Source organism: Serinus canaria, chromosome 5 (assembly GCF_022539315.1).
Source record: "Serinus canaria isolate serCan28SL12 chromosome 5, serCan2020, whole genome shotgun sequence".
Lineage (NCBI taxonomy): Eukaryota > Metazoa > Chordata > Aves > Passeriformes > Fringillidae > Serinus > Serinus canaria.
Genome location: NC_066319.1, coordinates 56,668,704 through 56,682,705, shown reverse-complemented (window position 1 = coordinate 56,682,705; position 14,002 = coordinate 56,668,704). Strand labels below are relative to the sequence as shown.

Here is a 14,002-nt window from a genome sequence, read left to right as displayed (position 1 = left end):
CGCTTTGAGAGACAAATAGGTTCAATATGAGGTATAAGATTTATGTTCTTTAATTTAGTATTTTAGAATTCTGACAAAACCCCCTGAAGTCAACAGAAAGTCTCATTCTTACTTAAAGAGGGTGCAGATCAAATCCCTGGCAAGTACAGGCACTCCTAGTTGCCATCACTTTTCATGATGAGTCACTAGAAGTCAAGTTTCTACTTCAGACTGCAAAATTCAAAGCCCCCACACAACATCCAAACAGAAATATTTACACAAGATGTGTATAAATATAAAGTTTATTCAGTATAGTGTTTAGAAAAATAAGTTCACATCATCTCAGAATACAAATAAAACACTTAATTGTCCAGGCACAAACCCCTATTACAGTACAACAAACATACATAGTTTAGATCTCTTTGGTTGGGTAATTAAGCACAGATATGTTTGATGATACACTCTGGGGCAGCATCACCTAACAGTGCAGTAAAGTTCTTGATTATTCCCTCCTCTAACACGTACATTCCGCTTAAATTTAATATTTGTTGTAAGGCACAATAAAACCCATATTGGAGAAATAACTGGTTAGTTCTGGACAAACAGTACATGCAGCAAAAGAACAAACATCCTCTGAACGTGAATCCTGAAAGCCAGAAGATTCACCCCCTCCTTGAGTTCAGAAATTTAAGAAGCAAGTTTTAAATTATATGAAACATACAACTAAGGTATAAAATATCCTTCAAGATAATAACTGCTAGGAGATACAGGAAGACTTCAGGCATCCTTGCTTTTAAAAATATCATTATTTTTTGTTTTCAGAATTATAAAATCACTATTCTTTTTGATGATTTGACATTCTTCTTGACCACAAGCACTGGGCAGTTCATGTCCCCAGAGCCCTGCACACATATCTCACACGATACTGGAGGGGTGCACCCTCTTGTTCATCTGCCCTTGCTAAGGAAAGTGCACAGGCACTGGACATCTATCTACATGAAAAGCTCCTGTGCACACAGGGCCAAATCCCACCCTGATTTATTTAATTGAAAATCATTACTGAGGTGGTTTGACATGATTTGAAGTCAGAGCCTGTCCATCATTGTCATCAGTCTCAGACTGAGAGCAGTAACAACAGTCCCAGGCTCACCTCTGGGTGAAGCCACTTTCTGAATGAGTCTTCCTGAATCCACAGGTAAGGGGAAAGCAGTAAATGGGAAGAGGTATATGCTTTGATAGACTGTGACTGTTTGGGTCTACCCAAGTGTCAGCCTTGTGCTCTGGTTTGTGCTGCCACTGTGTACTGGGCCAAATCCATCCCTGACCTGACAGCAGTGAAATGAATGGACCATATTCCCAGCTGGCAAAAAAGGACATTAAAGTCAATGGAAATGTGCTAGTTTAGCCCAGCTGAGGACCTGGCCAATGGATGTCTGTGATTTACATTGCTGAAATGTCCTGGCAGGTAAGACCACAGGGATAATGCTGCAAATAGTCCACACAGAGCATTCAATTCATCATGTTTCTGGTTTTCTGCAAAACTCTGGGTGAAACAGAGGCAGCTTTAATCAAAAGTAGAGAAGAAGAGAGGGGTTTTTAACATCATGCTTTGTTAAAAATTTCCTTAGGCATATTTTTCAAAGCTGAGTCTGGGACTAGTAAAGCAGTAGAATTTGGCAATGTGTTCTCTAAGATTTCCAGTGGACTTAGAAGCCACAAACATATGTGAAGTTGAAATGATCCTTTATGCTCATCCATAACAGGGAGGGAGGGAAGAGAAGGAATGTGTATGCCAGGTAGACATACCTTCCATTTAAACAACAGAATGTGATAATAAGGGCTGTCTGTGGGGCTTGGACACTCACTGCCTTCCCATGTGTGGGAGACCAGCATCCAAATCCCCGAAACAGCACATAAAAATCCTTGGTTTGGGAGTCAGTGGAGCAATGCCTTATTTACAGCAGCCAAAGATCTGGCCCTGGACACTTTTTGGGGCTTCGAGTGCTGTCTGTTGAGAGCAGTGAGCCTGCCTGCCTGAGGGCCACAAAATAAAAACTTACCCTTGTAAGGAATAAAACTACTTATTTAAATTTCTATTTTAAACACACTGTACCGTGCAATGAGTCTTTACATTGTGCATATGTACCTGCAGAAAACATGAGGTTATAACTACGTTATCTGGAGGGAATGACAATTATTTTCAATGGGAGAAAGAAAGAGAGAGTAAAAGATAATAGGAAGTTACTCGATATCTGGAAGACTAGAGTAGATTAATCTCACTTTGTCCCAAAACACTGCTTTTATGTACATCCTCCACTCCAACTGAAGAGTGGGAAGTCTCCTATTAGAAGTACCAGACACTCCAAGAAACGTGCCACTGTAACAACATACAGAGTTTTCCACATCAACTGTGCTGCAAAGCCGAGGAATTCAGAGCCTCAGTAACACAGCGAATGCAAAGCAGGAAAAATTAAAAACAAAGTAACAGGTACTGTTGTAACACCACAGTCTCTTCAATTATGAGAGATGATCACACCAACAACTGCTCTGAAATATTCCCTAGCTTGCCTCCAAATATAGTCTGAGCTTCACCGACCAAATGTTAATCCACCATCGACTCCTTCAGAGCCACGTACGCGTTCTCCATTAAAATGACAGCGATATGGGGTATTTCTAATTTTCCAAATGGCTGAAGGATTTCATGCAAAGCATATACAGCTACTGTCATCACCATCTTAGTTACATGGGTGAAGAAGAGGTGGCAAACAGATTGCTCATGCTGGGGCCCAGCAAACAGATAAACAAGCAGAGTGGTGAGGAGAACTCTGGACTATCCGATTCCCTGCTCACGCGGAGCTCCAGGGAACGTCAGGGAGAGTTGTGCCAGGGGAACATACAGCTCCATGCCCTGCTTGTGATAATCTCTACTTTAAAGCACTTGCCTCAAACACCCTGTTTGCCTGGGAGCACGTGGGGACAGCCAACTGCTGATGGGCTGCTCCTGCCTGCAGAGAATCAGTGACTTTGTACAGCTGCAAGTGCTCCCCTTGCACACTCCTTTCCTTTTCCTGCCCTTTTCCCTGCAGCCCTGGCTCACAGCACGGACTCCAGCACTCACTGACAGAGCTCAGCCTCGAGGATCCACAGAAAACCTTGCAAAATACCCAATATAGTGCAAAACCACAACGAGAATGCCGATGCCGTGCTCACGGTGCACAGAAAAACCTTCATTCCCCAAAAGCTTTCCATGGAACCAGCTAAAACCAAGACAAACACACTGGGATATGCCACCTTAATCATCTTTCCTTTCCATTTTCTTTTGTCCTTTACAAGTGATCTTGCTCTGTCCTGAGCCTGCTTCAGAGCCCACAGAAGCTTTTGAAAACATTTCCCATTGCCTTCCAAAGGCTTTGGACCAGGCCCCTGATGAGGATGCAGACATGCTTTAGTTACTGTATATATTCACATTAGGATAAAACACAACAAAACCAAACCCACCAGGATTAACAGCATGTCACTTTTGTACATCTGAATTCTCCTTATTATTTTAAAGCTATAAGGATGTGCTTTTCCATGCTACAAAAACTCCTTTGGAGGAAAGGTTAAGATCTGTTCCACCTGCCCAGAGCCCACCTGCTCCAGGGAGAAAGGTGTGGACACCCATCCCCAGCCAGGCAGGGACCACGGCTGCTGCAGTTCCCACCACAGCCCCCAGGCTGCTTCTCCTGGGGGATATTTAGAAACACACACTCAACTGCACTCCTGGATGGGGGCCTTGCTCCACAGCAGCTGAAGCTGTCCCACATGGGCTGTTTGGCCAACGTGCAAACATGGGGTTCCCTTCCTTGGCTTGCCCATCCAACCTTTCCTGCTCATCTCATGGAACCAAGAGCTCAACCCTGTGGTCCCTCTGTGGACCCCTCCTGTCCTGCTGATGTGGGGCAGAAGGACCCATCCTTGGCTCTCTGCACTGCCAGGAAATGTCACCCACCAAGTCCAGAAGACTCTCAACCTCTTCTTACTCATGCAAGCAGGGGCACCCACATCAGAGGGTCTACTTGCAGAAGTAAGGCATCAGGATTTGGCCCTGAGGACGGATATTTGCCAATCAGTGTTTTTATTCCTCCTGCCACTGTGCTTTAGTAACAAAGATAAGGCCACTAGGAAGAAAGGCACGTGGAATTCCGTAAAAAATACACAAAAGGGTTCAACTAAGTCACAAATTACTAACAAAACAAACCAAAAAAAAAAAAAACCTGAACACAAAGACAGAGGGGGTAGAAACAGTGACCTCCTGGGTTTGTGAGACTGGGAATTAATTTTCTAGTTTCAGTGTGATTAACATTTTACTTTTACAGTCTATTGCTTGAAAAAAACTACAAAAAAGTAAAACCTTGTCAGAACTACGCTTACTTCCTGCTCAAACAATAAAATAAATTAAACAGCCAGAAAACGTTTTCCTTTTCAATGCATTGTGTCTAAAGTGAAAGGGAACATAAACCATAAATAAAATCCATTGTACTAATTAAAAAAAAAAGTCTCCTTTATAAGAACTGCAACAATATTTACATTCATACTGGATAGAAAGCTTCTGAATTGCATAATTAAAGTTTCAAACGATGCTTTTTCTGGTGCACTGACAAAATGCTAGCTGTAGCATTTAGAAACCTGTACATGATTGATGTGAGACTTTTGGTTTAAATGCAAGTCTGCTGGAAAAAAAGCAAACATACCAGTAACAATATTATGATTTTGTTTTGTTTCTTAACCTCAAACAACATAAAAGTAGCCAGAGAGGTATCGTCTAGAGTTCCTTAGAAATCTCTCAATGCCCATGGACTGGAAGTAAACAGAAAAAAAAATATCTGCATTGTTTCTACCATTTTGGAGTGAGATTTTTGTTTTCCATCTGAAGCTAGGAGTGTATACTTACTGTTAAGAGTATGTTGCACTATGGAGAGTCTAGTTAAATTTTCAGGGTAGTATCTGGTAGCCAAACCTGTACCCATTCCTCAGTACTTGCCCTGGCTATTTTCTTTCTCCTTTAATCTACTTAAAAGAGAATACTGCATGCAAACCAAGTGTAGCAACCTAATTTCATTGCTGGAGATTCCTCTGTACATTGATTCAGACCACTTAAATGTTCTTCTGGTTTCTTTAAATGAAAAAAAAACCCCACCAAACAAAAAAACCCACAAACACCCCCACTAGGTGTTTGATAGGGCCTCAACAGGAGACTTATCTATTAAAACAGAAATCAAGAAAAGAAAAGCTACAAGTCTTGCATAACTTCATCCATCTGAACTGTCTGCAGTTTGGCAAGTTCTTTTTTGTCCGTTTCCAGTTCTTCACATACCGTGTCAACCATGTTACTCATAACATACTTAGATTTGGAATCCAGCATCATTAAATTGCCAGTTGACTTGCTCTCAGAATTAGGTAAGAAATTCTCTTTGACATCAGGTACAGCTTGCAGAACCAACCTGTGCTCTCTGCCAAAATCCTGGTGCACTTGTGCAGGGGGGTGGCTGACACGGTCTCCACTGGTTGAAACTATTTCTCCAAGCACAGGCTGTGCTGTGGAAATGGACAAGAGATCCTGACTGGTGATGAGGGGACAGTTCTGGAGGGTTGCATAGTTAGTGTTGCTGATAGATATCACTGTAGAGGTACTGGTCACGGGTGAAGACATAGCCTGGCTCTCTGAGATACCAGAGCTCAGTTCTGCAGCATTTAAAAGAGTTGGTGGTGTGAGGGAAAAATTGTGTGAGGGCGTTACATTCACTAAGGAGGAGGCCAGGGACTGGAGCCCTGCACTGGATATATTTTCAGAAGACATGTTGACGTTCAGTTGCGTGTTCTGACTGACTGGCATCAACTGAGAAAACACCAGGCTTCTTTCCAGTCCTTCTTGCTTGACAGATCCTACAGCCTGGCTCGAATTGGGAACTGTATAAACCACTGCACTTGGAGTGAGAGGGCTGAAGAAAACCTTTCCTTGCTGCACTGTTGAGGATTCAGTCGTAAAAGTTCCTCCATCAGATGTGCTGGGGTTTGCTGAAACATTACCTAGGGAAAGGGAAGCAAAACAAAAGAAACAGAAATTACAGCTGGCAGAGAGTTATGCAGTCCTGGTCTTTTTTACCTTTGCAGTATACACATACACTAATATTTCATGCAACACTGAAAAGCAATTTTTGTAGCAGGTGAGAGAAAACTTGGTGTAAAGAAATCAATGCTGTTAATAGAAGTTGCTTCTAGAAAGTTAAAAAAAAGAGAGAGAAATTTCTGATATATTAGATTAGGTATCTTTCAGACTCTCATTAAGGAGCAAACAGTCCCCAGCCATGTGACTAAAATGAATGTGCTTTGGCCTTCACTAGTTGCCACCACTCAATTTCCATCTAAGAATAGAAGCATGAAAAGCTATTAAAGATAGTTCAGTGACAGACTACAGCTTGTGTGTGGGAACTGGAGACACGTCACATGAAATCCACTGCTGCTGGGGAGAACCTGCCCCAGCCAACCCTCACAGAAAACACGAAAAACCGGTAATTTCTATTGGTCTAACTAGGTAATCCTCAAGCACTCAGCCCTATTCCCTTTCACCTTGCTTTATCCTGTTTTTCTAAAATCCTAATCCTACCACATCCACCATGCTGTGAAAAGTCACCCAGCACTGCCTGCCCTTGCTGAAAGCCATGGCACAGCTCATGGGATGTTGTTGTGAGCCAAAGCAAAGAGAGGTGGCCAGAGATGACCTGAAGTTGTTTTCACTGGACTTGCCATGTCAGTTGTCATTATGGTAATTCCTAAAATAAGAAATACTGGCTCTTGGGACTGAGTCCCACTTGGAACACCTCTCTTTCTCAAAAGCAGTTTAATTATAAGAGACTACACTTGGACACAGCTGAATATTTTAGAATAGCACCAAAGATGCATTTCTCACACAGGGAATATTTTAGTTCCCTATTAATTTCAGGTTTTCAATTATGATTTTTTGGAAGATGTTATGCATATGGGTAAACTAGAATAACAAAGCCAGGTAACCTGAAGTTACCTGTCAGTATTATTTACTGGCTTACTTGAAATAGCCTGCAGCATGCTTCACTTGGAATAGGCAGCCAGCTATCCATCCAAGACAACCAGAACTTTTCTCTGCACCAAAGATATGGTGGATCACTCTCCAGTGGGCAGTCAGTATTTTTAACAATGAGGGAAATGGTCAGAGAAGAGCTTATTATGAATCTTAGGACTTTCAAACACAACAGTGCTACAATACTTAAAAGGACAGAAGTTTCTTTCTCACCTTTGCTGGCTGTTAGTTTATGCCTTGGAGCATGTGGATTTAGTGGCTTTAATAATTACAGGTGGCATTCAGACTAAATGTCTTCTCTCTTTAATCTTGCTTAAACTATGTGCCAATAACTTCCAGTGCCTCTGAGTGCCACATTTTCGGACTTTATAACTGTGCACCCATTTGAAATGTGGTTGCACAGCTTCAGTGTTTCTCCCTGTGCTTCAGCAAGAACAATTCACACCATCTACACATTAAATTCAAAGAAGCACATGAGCACAATCTGACTTTCATTACAGTATTCACAGCTCCTGAAACCAGAATCATTCCAGTTTAATCATTTTCATAATCAAAGATAAAGTGGCCAATGAGTACCAAAGATGTTCAGCTGCGCTTTTTAACTGATCTGCTTCAAAAAAGGGACCCAGAACAAGGTTTGTGCTCCCTGGGACTCTTCCTGGCCAGCTGCAAGATTCAGACTATGGTATGCTAAGACCAACTCTAAAGTAAACTAGGGGAGGAGCCTGCACACTTGGCACATGAACCTGTGATGACATATTTCCTCTGGACTGAGGGCAGTTTTATCCAAAGAGCCTCATATTTTATATCTACGAGCTAGTGCTTACTTCTACTGTTTCCCTCAAGTTTAATCTTTCTTAATTATGGAACAGAAAATGTACAAGCAACTGCTTGGTCTTGTTGTGTCTACAGTAATTCAAAATGTATTTTTGTGAAATGCCTCCGTTAAGAAAACAAAAACACAAAACAAGCACCACAAGAACAACAAGGGTAACAATTTCCAGCTGCCATAACTTTCATTTTTATGAACCTTCTCATTAAAAGAATTCAGTGGCAAATGGGCAATATTTTGAATTACTGAAACATGTAAAATTTACAGATATTTGTGAAGACTCCTATCACAGACTTCTGTGAACAGCATGAGATGAAAGGGGTGTAAATTACCAGACCTCCTTCCATGCTCTTAACAGAGGAGCTCAGCTTCATCTAACAGTCTGCCCACGAGCATAACTCACTATAAAGGAAGGCAAACAGTATTATTTGATGTTCTGTGTGTGGCCACGTATGTTGATACCTTGGAAGAAAAGGACCACAGCTTCTAAAATGCTAAGTGTGCCTGATTCTAACCTTTTCTCATACCTCTTAGTGCAAGAGGCAAAGCTTTTACCTTGCGAAGCTGCCACAGAAACTGGAGGCAGCTGCAGAGAAGAAAAACCAATGCTTCCGTTCAGCAGCTGGCCATTTGTTCCTGAATTGGGGATCTGGACAATGCCATACTGGTTTATTTGGACAGGAGCAGTAAAAGTAACTACAGAGCCTCCATCCTGGGAAGCAGCAGTTTCCACGCCTTCCCTTTTCACCTCTGAGCTCGGTATCAATCCTGGGAAAGTGACTGGGATGTTGCTAGGGCTGAAGGCTGCTGTGGCATTGGGGACCGAAGCCTGAAGGAGTTTGAAGTCTTTAACATCTTCTGAGGACGATGAGGACAGTATGTCAGTGATGGACACCCCGTTGCTCACAACACTCGCCGCAGTCTTGGGCGAATTTAAGGTAACAGTCTGTGAAGTGCCCACGCTGAGTCCATTGAGTATGACACTGTTGGGTCCCTGAAGAAACGAGCTACCATTGAGGAAGACAGGAGAGGTACTGGCAGGCATGAGGTTCCCATTCAACAAGACACCAGATGAGCTCAAGGCGATTTTAGTGTTTCCAAGCTGCTGCATGTAGACAGGCTCCATGTGGCCGGGAAGGCTGAGGCTGGTAACGCCGTCGGATGAGCTGGAGAGTGGATGGGGAGATAAATCCTCCCGCCCCTTACTGGATTCATCTTCTGTGCTAGGGTTGCCATCTGACTCGCTGCGGGAAAAGATGGAGAGATGACATTGCATTACCATGGCGTACCAGGATGTCTGCACCAAGGGAGACTTTTTGCTTTAACACAAGCATGTGAGAGTTTCCACGGACAAATTTTTTCTGTGTTTTGCCTTTACGAAGCACTTTAAACGAATATTTAAGCCAAGGGAGGAGATTTCTCAGAATAGAACACATCAAACCAAACACTCGCCAAAGGAGAAACTTTACAGACTGGGTTATGGAGTTGTAAATAAATTCCTCCATCCCGGCGACCGAATGGGGCTGCCTGGGCCCCCCTCCGCCGGCCCGGGGTGCCCACACGTGTGAGACCGGCCGCGGCCATTTGGCAAAGCGCTGGGAGGTGAGGCAAGGCCGGGGAGCGCCGCCGGACCCTCCGGGCTCAGCCTGCCGCCCCCGGCCCGCGCTGCCGCCGCTGCCGGCGGAGGCACCTCCGGCCGTGCCGGGCGGCCGGGGGGAGGGACGGAGAGATGGGGGGCGGCCTTTGTGCCTCCGCCCGGGGCTGCGCCGGGTTTTTTCGCTGACTGGTCCGCCCTCGGCTGCATTTTTCGGTCGCTCTCCCCTCCCTCCCCCCTCGCCCTTTGATGTGTCCCGCGGAGAGGGGCCGCGGCGGCACAATCGCGCCCTTGGTTGAGAAATGCCTTGGGGCCCCCTCCGCCGGCCGCTTTCCCTCCTTCTCTCCCCGCTCCCTTCCTCCCCCCTCCTCCCCGCGCTTTCTCCCCCCTTCCCGTCCCTTCCCGGAGGAAGGCGAGGGGCGGGAGCGGGGAGGTCACCTCCACCTGCCCGCGCCCCCGCCGCGGGGCGGGGGGAACCGAGCCCGAACCGCGGGCGGAGCGGGGCCGGGGCCGCTCTCCCGCCCCGCGGCGCGGCCGGGAGCCCCGGGAACCGGCCCCGCTCCCCCGCTGAAACCCGAGCCCGGCCCGCTCCCGAGTCAGGTTTCAAAACAGAGGGAGCGCCGGGACCCCGCGCGTCCTCCGGCCGTCAATGATTAACTCTGTCAGGCGCGACAATTGAATAAAAACAAGGAGCGGGGGGAACAAACACCCCCGGTCCCGTCCCCTCCCGGGAGTCCGCCCCGCGGCTCCCCCGTGCCGGGAGCTGCCCCGGGAGCGCGGGGCGGCGGGTCCGGGAAGTTTCCCCGCGCCGCCTCGCACGCCCGGGCCGGGTGGGTGTGTTGGGAACGAGGGAGCGGGGAGGAGGAAGGAGGGGAGGACGAGGCGCACCGAAGGTAAGCGCCATGTTTGCAAGGGAAGAAAGAGCCGGGAGAGGGAAAGGCAGGCGGGAGAGGGGGCGGGGAGGAAAAGTTTTCCCTCACCTTTTGGACTGGGTCTCGGAAGGGTTGCGGTCCCGCTGCCTGCGGTTCTTGAACCAGTTGCTGACCTGGGTGAGGGACAGCCCGGTGATCTTGGCCAGGTTGCGCTTCTCGGCGGGCGAGGGGTATCGGTTCTGCTTGTAGAGCTCCTTCAGCGCGTTGCGGGACTTCTCCTTGAAGCAGTAGACCGTCTCCTCGCCGTCCCAGATGGTCCTGGGCAGGGGGTATTTCCTCCGCAACCTGTACTTGTCCACCGCCCCCAAGGGTCTGCCCCGAGCTCGCTCCGCCTCGGTGTAGCGAGCTTTGTACCAGAGCTCCTGCAGCAGCGGGTGGTTGGAGGAGTCGAAGTTGTGGCTCTCCAGGATGCTGTAGAGCTCGGCGTAGATGCCCTGGTGAAAAGCCACCAGCGCCCGGGCTTTCATCAGGCTCTCGTTGCCACGTAGCAGATCGCTCGGGGGCAAAGACCACAGGAACCTGGCCAGGCGGTCCAGGTTCCCACCTTGCTGCAGCGCCTCGCACACGCAGGCGACGTGGTCCGGGGAGAAAGCCAAGGGGGTCTGCGAGGAGGAGGAGGAGGAGGAAGAAGAAGATGAAGAGGAGGGAGAGGAGGCAGCGTGGTGATTCCTGGCCAGGAGTTCCGTATGGAGCAGTACCTGTTCCGCGGCTCCCTCCTCGCCGGCGGCAGCGGAGCCTGCATGCTCCATGGGGAACTGGGCAGCGGCGGGAGGGGGCGGCGGCGCGGGCCCGTCGGGGGCTTCGGAGAGCATTTCCATCACATTTTCCTCCTTGATCTCTACCGCGATCACGATGTCGTCCGTGGCGGGGGAGGCAGAAGACATGTTTCGGTTTGTTTTCCTTTTTTTTTTTTTTCTTTTTTTTCTTGTGGGTTCTTTTTTTTCCCCCTTCCTCCCTCCCCCCCCCCCACGTTCCCTTCTCCTCCTCTCCCCCCTTCCTATCTCTCTCTCCTCCTCCTCGCTCTAGCCGATCAGGTTTCCCCCGGCCCCGCAGTGACCATCCGGGATCGCTCCTGTATCCCGGCCGCGCTCCGCCGCTCCCCCCGCCGCGACTCCCGCACCCGCCGCAAGACTATGTAGCCCCGCCCACCGCTGCCCCGGCCGCGCCCGCCCATTGGCTGCGCCTCGCCGGGAGGGCGGGGCTACGGCGTCTCCATGGCAACCGTCAATCAAGCGGCCGCGCTCCTCTCTCCGCTCCCCCCCCCCCCTTCCCATCCCTACCTGGAGCCCCCGGGGAGCGGCGGCTCCGTCACCTGCGGCTTTCCCTGGAAGGGAAGGGGTTAAAACGCTCCCGGTGCTGTCTGCTGTCGTTACTGGGAGTGAGGGAGTTTTGCTGTGTCCGCTTCTGGGCCCCTCACTTTAAGAAAGTCATTGAAGTGCTGGAGCGAGTCCAGAGGAGGGTAGCGGAGCTGGGAAGGGTCTGAAGCACAAGTGCTATGGGGAGCTCTTGAGGGAGCTGGGGGTGTTTCGCCTGGAGAAAAGGAGACTCGGGGGTGACTTTATCGCTGTCTGCGACTCCCTGAGAGAAGGCTGCAGCCAGGTGGGGGTCGGGCTCTGCTCCCGAGCTACCAGCGACAGGACGAGAGGACAGTCTTGAGGTTTAGGTTGGACACTAGGAGGAATTTCTCCGCAGAAAGGGTGATTGAAATGGGCTGTCCAGGGAGGCGGTGGAGTTACCATCCCTGGAGGCGTTTAAGGATAGACTGGACGTGGCACTTAGTGCCATGGTCTGCTTGACACGCTGATCTTTCCCCAAGTGATTGATTCTGTGGTTCCTCTTGGTTACTCATGGGCAGGTGTCCCCCGTCTCCCGCTGTTACAGCCGGAGCTCTGGGGCTCGGACAGTTCCCCGGACAGCTCAGGCGCTGCCGCCCAGGCTCCTTCCCGCTCGGGCGGGCGGTGTCGGGGCCGGGCCCGGGGCGCGCGCGGAACGCGCGGGGCGGCGCTGGACGGCGGCGGGGCCGTTTGGCGGCGGTACCGGAAGGCGGAAGGCGCGGCGGGGGAGGGAGGGGAGCGGGAGGCGGCCATGGACGACTTGGGCTGCCCGCGGTGCAAGACCACCAAGTACCGCAACCCCTCCCTGAAGCTGATGGTGAACGTCTGCGGGCACACGCTGTGAGTGGCGCCGGGCCCCGGGGGGAGCGGGCGCGGTCCGGAGCTCCGGCCGCTCTGCGGGGCGGCGGGGCCTGGGGGAAGGAAGGGGTCGCTCCCCAGGCCGGTCCGGGGCTGGGGGCGGCACCGGCTCCGCCAGACCCGAGCGGCGCTTGCGAGGCGGCTCCGGACCGCTCGGGCCGCCTTTCCTCCCCCGGAGAGTCCGTGTCAGCCCGGGCTGGCTCCGGTGTGGGTTTGACTGCCCTCGGTGCCTTCCCTGCAGTGAAATTCCTGGGGAGGAACCCGCGGGACACGGTGTGAGCTCGGGACACGCTGCTGTCCCGCAGCGCTGCCAGGCTTCGGCGTGCGAAGCGGGGAACGAAGGGAAAAATACATTTCCCATGGAATTAAACATTTTTTTTAAACTGTGCTCCAGTAGTAAAGAAAAAAGGTGTTTTGCTGTATTATTGTAATGTGTTAATTCTGCTGAATGAAGAGTGCTTTGCTGAAGGTTTGGTGCTGGTTTAAATGTTGGAAAATCCTCTTGCGAACATGCGCTGATGGTGCTCTTAACTTCTTAACTCATTCGTGGTTTTTCCTTTTTTGGTTTTTTTGGAGTTTTTCCCCAAGAGCAGTCATTACTTTTTTCCCTTTTCTCCTAAAACTCAGCCCTTTAGATAGTACCCAGCACTGGCTGTTGCTGATTTTAGTCACAGATAGTCTTGCTGATTTAAGTCACAAATAGCCTGAACTCACTCACTTTCAGATCTGGAGACCATCCTTAGTTAGTGTGGAAGTCTGAAAGGCTGTACTCTAAATTCAGTACACTATCCAAGGCCAGTACTGCAGTAGCAGCCCTTTCTGCATTTTTTATTTTTGTCTTGTCATCTTTCCTGTGATATGTATGTTTTTAAACCACGTGTGAATTACATTGGAAAGATGCAGCCTGAGAGCTTCTGCTTGCCTTGGTACATTGCTGTAAGTGAACAGGATAAGGGAAGTCGATTACAAGAAAGGATTTATCTTGTTGTCTTAGGAGAAAAGTGTTACTTTTCATTCTGTTCCCTGCTCCTGTTCTCTTCTCTTGCCATGGAGGTGTGGTGGTGTGGGAGAGGTGGCCTCGGGAGTGTCCCTTTGGTGACAGCAGTGCTGGAGTTCAAGGGGCAGCAGCCGCGTTCAGGCAAAGCCGTGCGGTTTTAAAGCTGTACCTCGGTCTTGCATTCACCGAGGATCAAAGGGATGATCAAAGTGGTCCCGATGTGCTCCTCCAGAGCCACTTCCAGCAGAGGACAGCATGTCTCAGTTTGCTCTCCTGCTTTGCTTGTCTCTTGTTTTGGGCTTTTTTTTTTGTAGCTGAGTTTTGCTTGAGACAATTGATGGTGTTTTCTACTTTACTGGGTGCAGTTGCTGACACCCTGT

General features: G+C 49.1%; 2 protein-coding genes across 2 annotated transcripts in view; one reads left to right on the top strand and one right to left on the bottom strand.

The window, feature by feature from the left end:
* Positions 1–263: 263 nt before the first annotated feature.
* Positions 264–11,551, bottom strand: SIX4 (SIX homeobox 4). Its single transcript, XM_050974832.1, has 3 exons — positions 10,482–11,551; positions 8,463–9,151; positions 264–6,048 (listed from the first exon to the last, which is right to left on the bottom strand). Exons 1-3 carry the CDS (start codon positions 11,315–11,317, stop codon positions 5,252–5,254), a joined length of 2,322 nt encoding a protein of 773 aa, XP_050830789.1. The 5' UTR covers positions 11,318–11,551; the 3' UTR covers positions 264–5,251.
* Positions 11,552–12,471: 920 nt separating this feature from the next.
* MNAT1 (MNAT1 component of CDK activating kinase) overlaps positions 12,472–14,002 on the top strand; it is a 118,872-nt gene continuing 117,341 nt past the window's right edge. Inside the window, exon 1 of the mRNA XM_009101658.4 lies at positions 12,472–12,607. Within this exon, the coding sequence (XP_009099906.1) occupies positions 12,519–12,607 (89 nt within the window). The 5' untranslated portion in view covers positions 12,472–12,518. The remainder of the gene's footprint in view (positions 12,608–14,002) is intronic.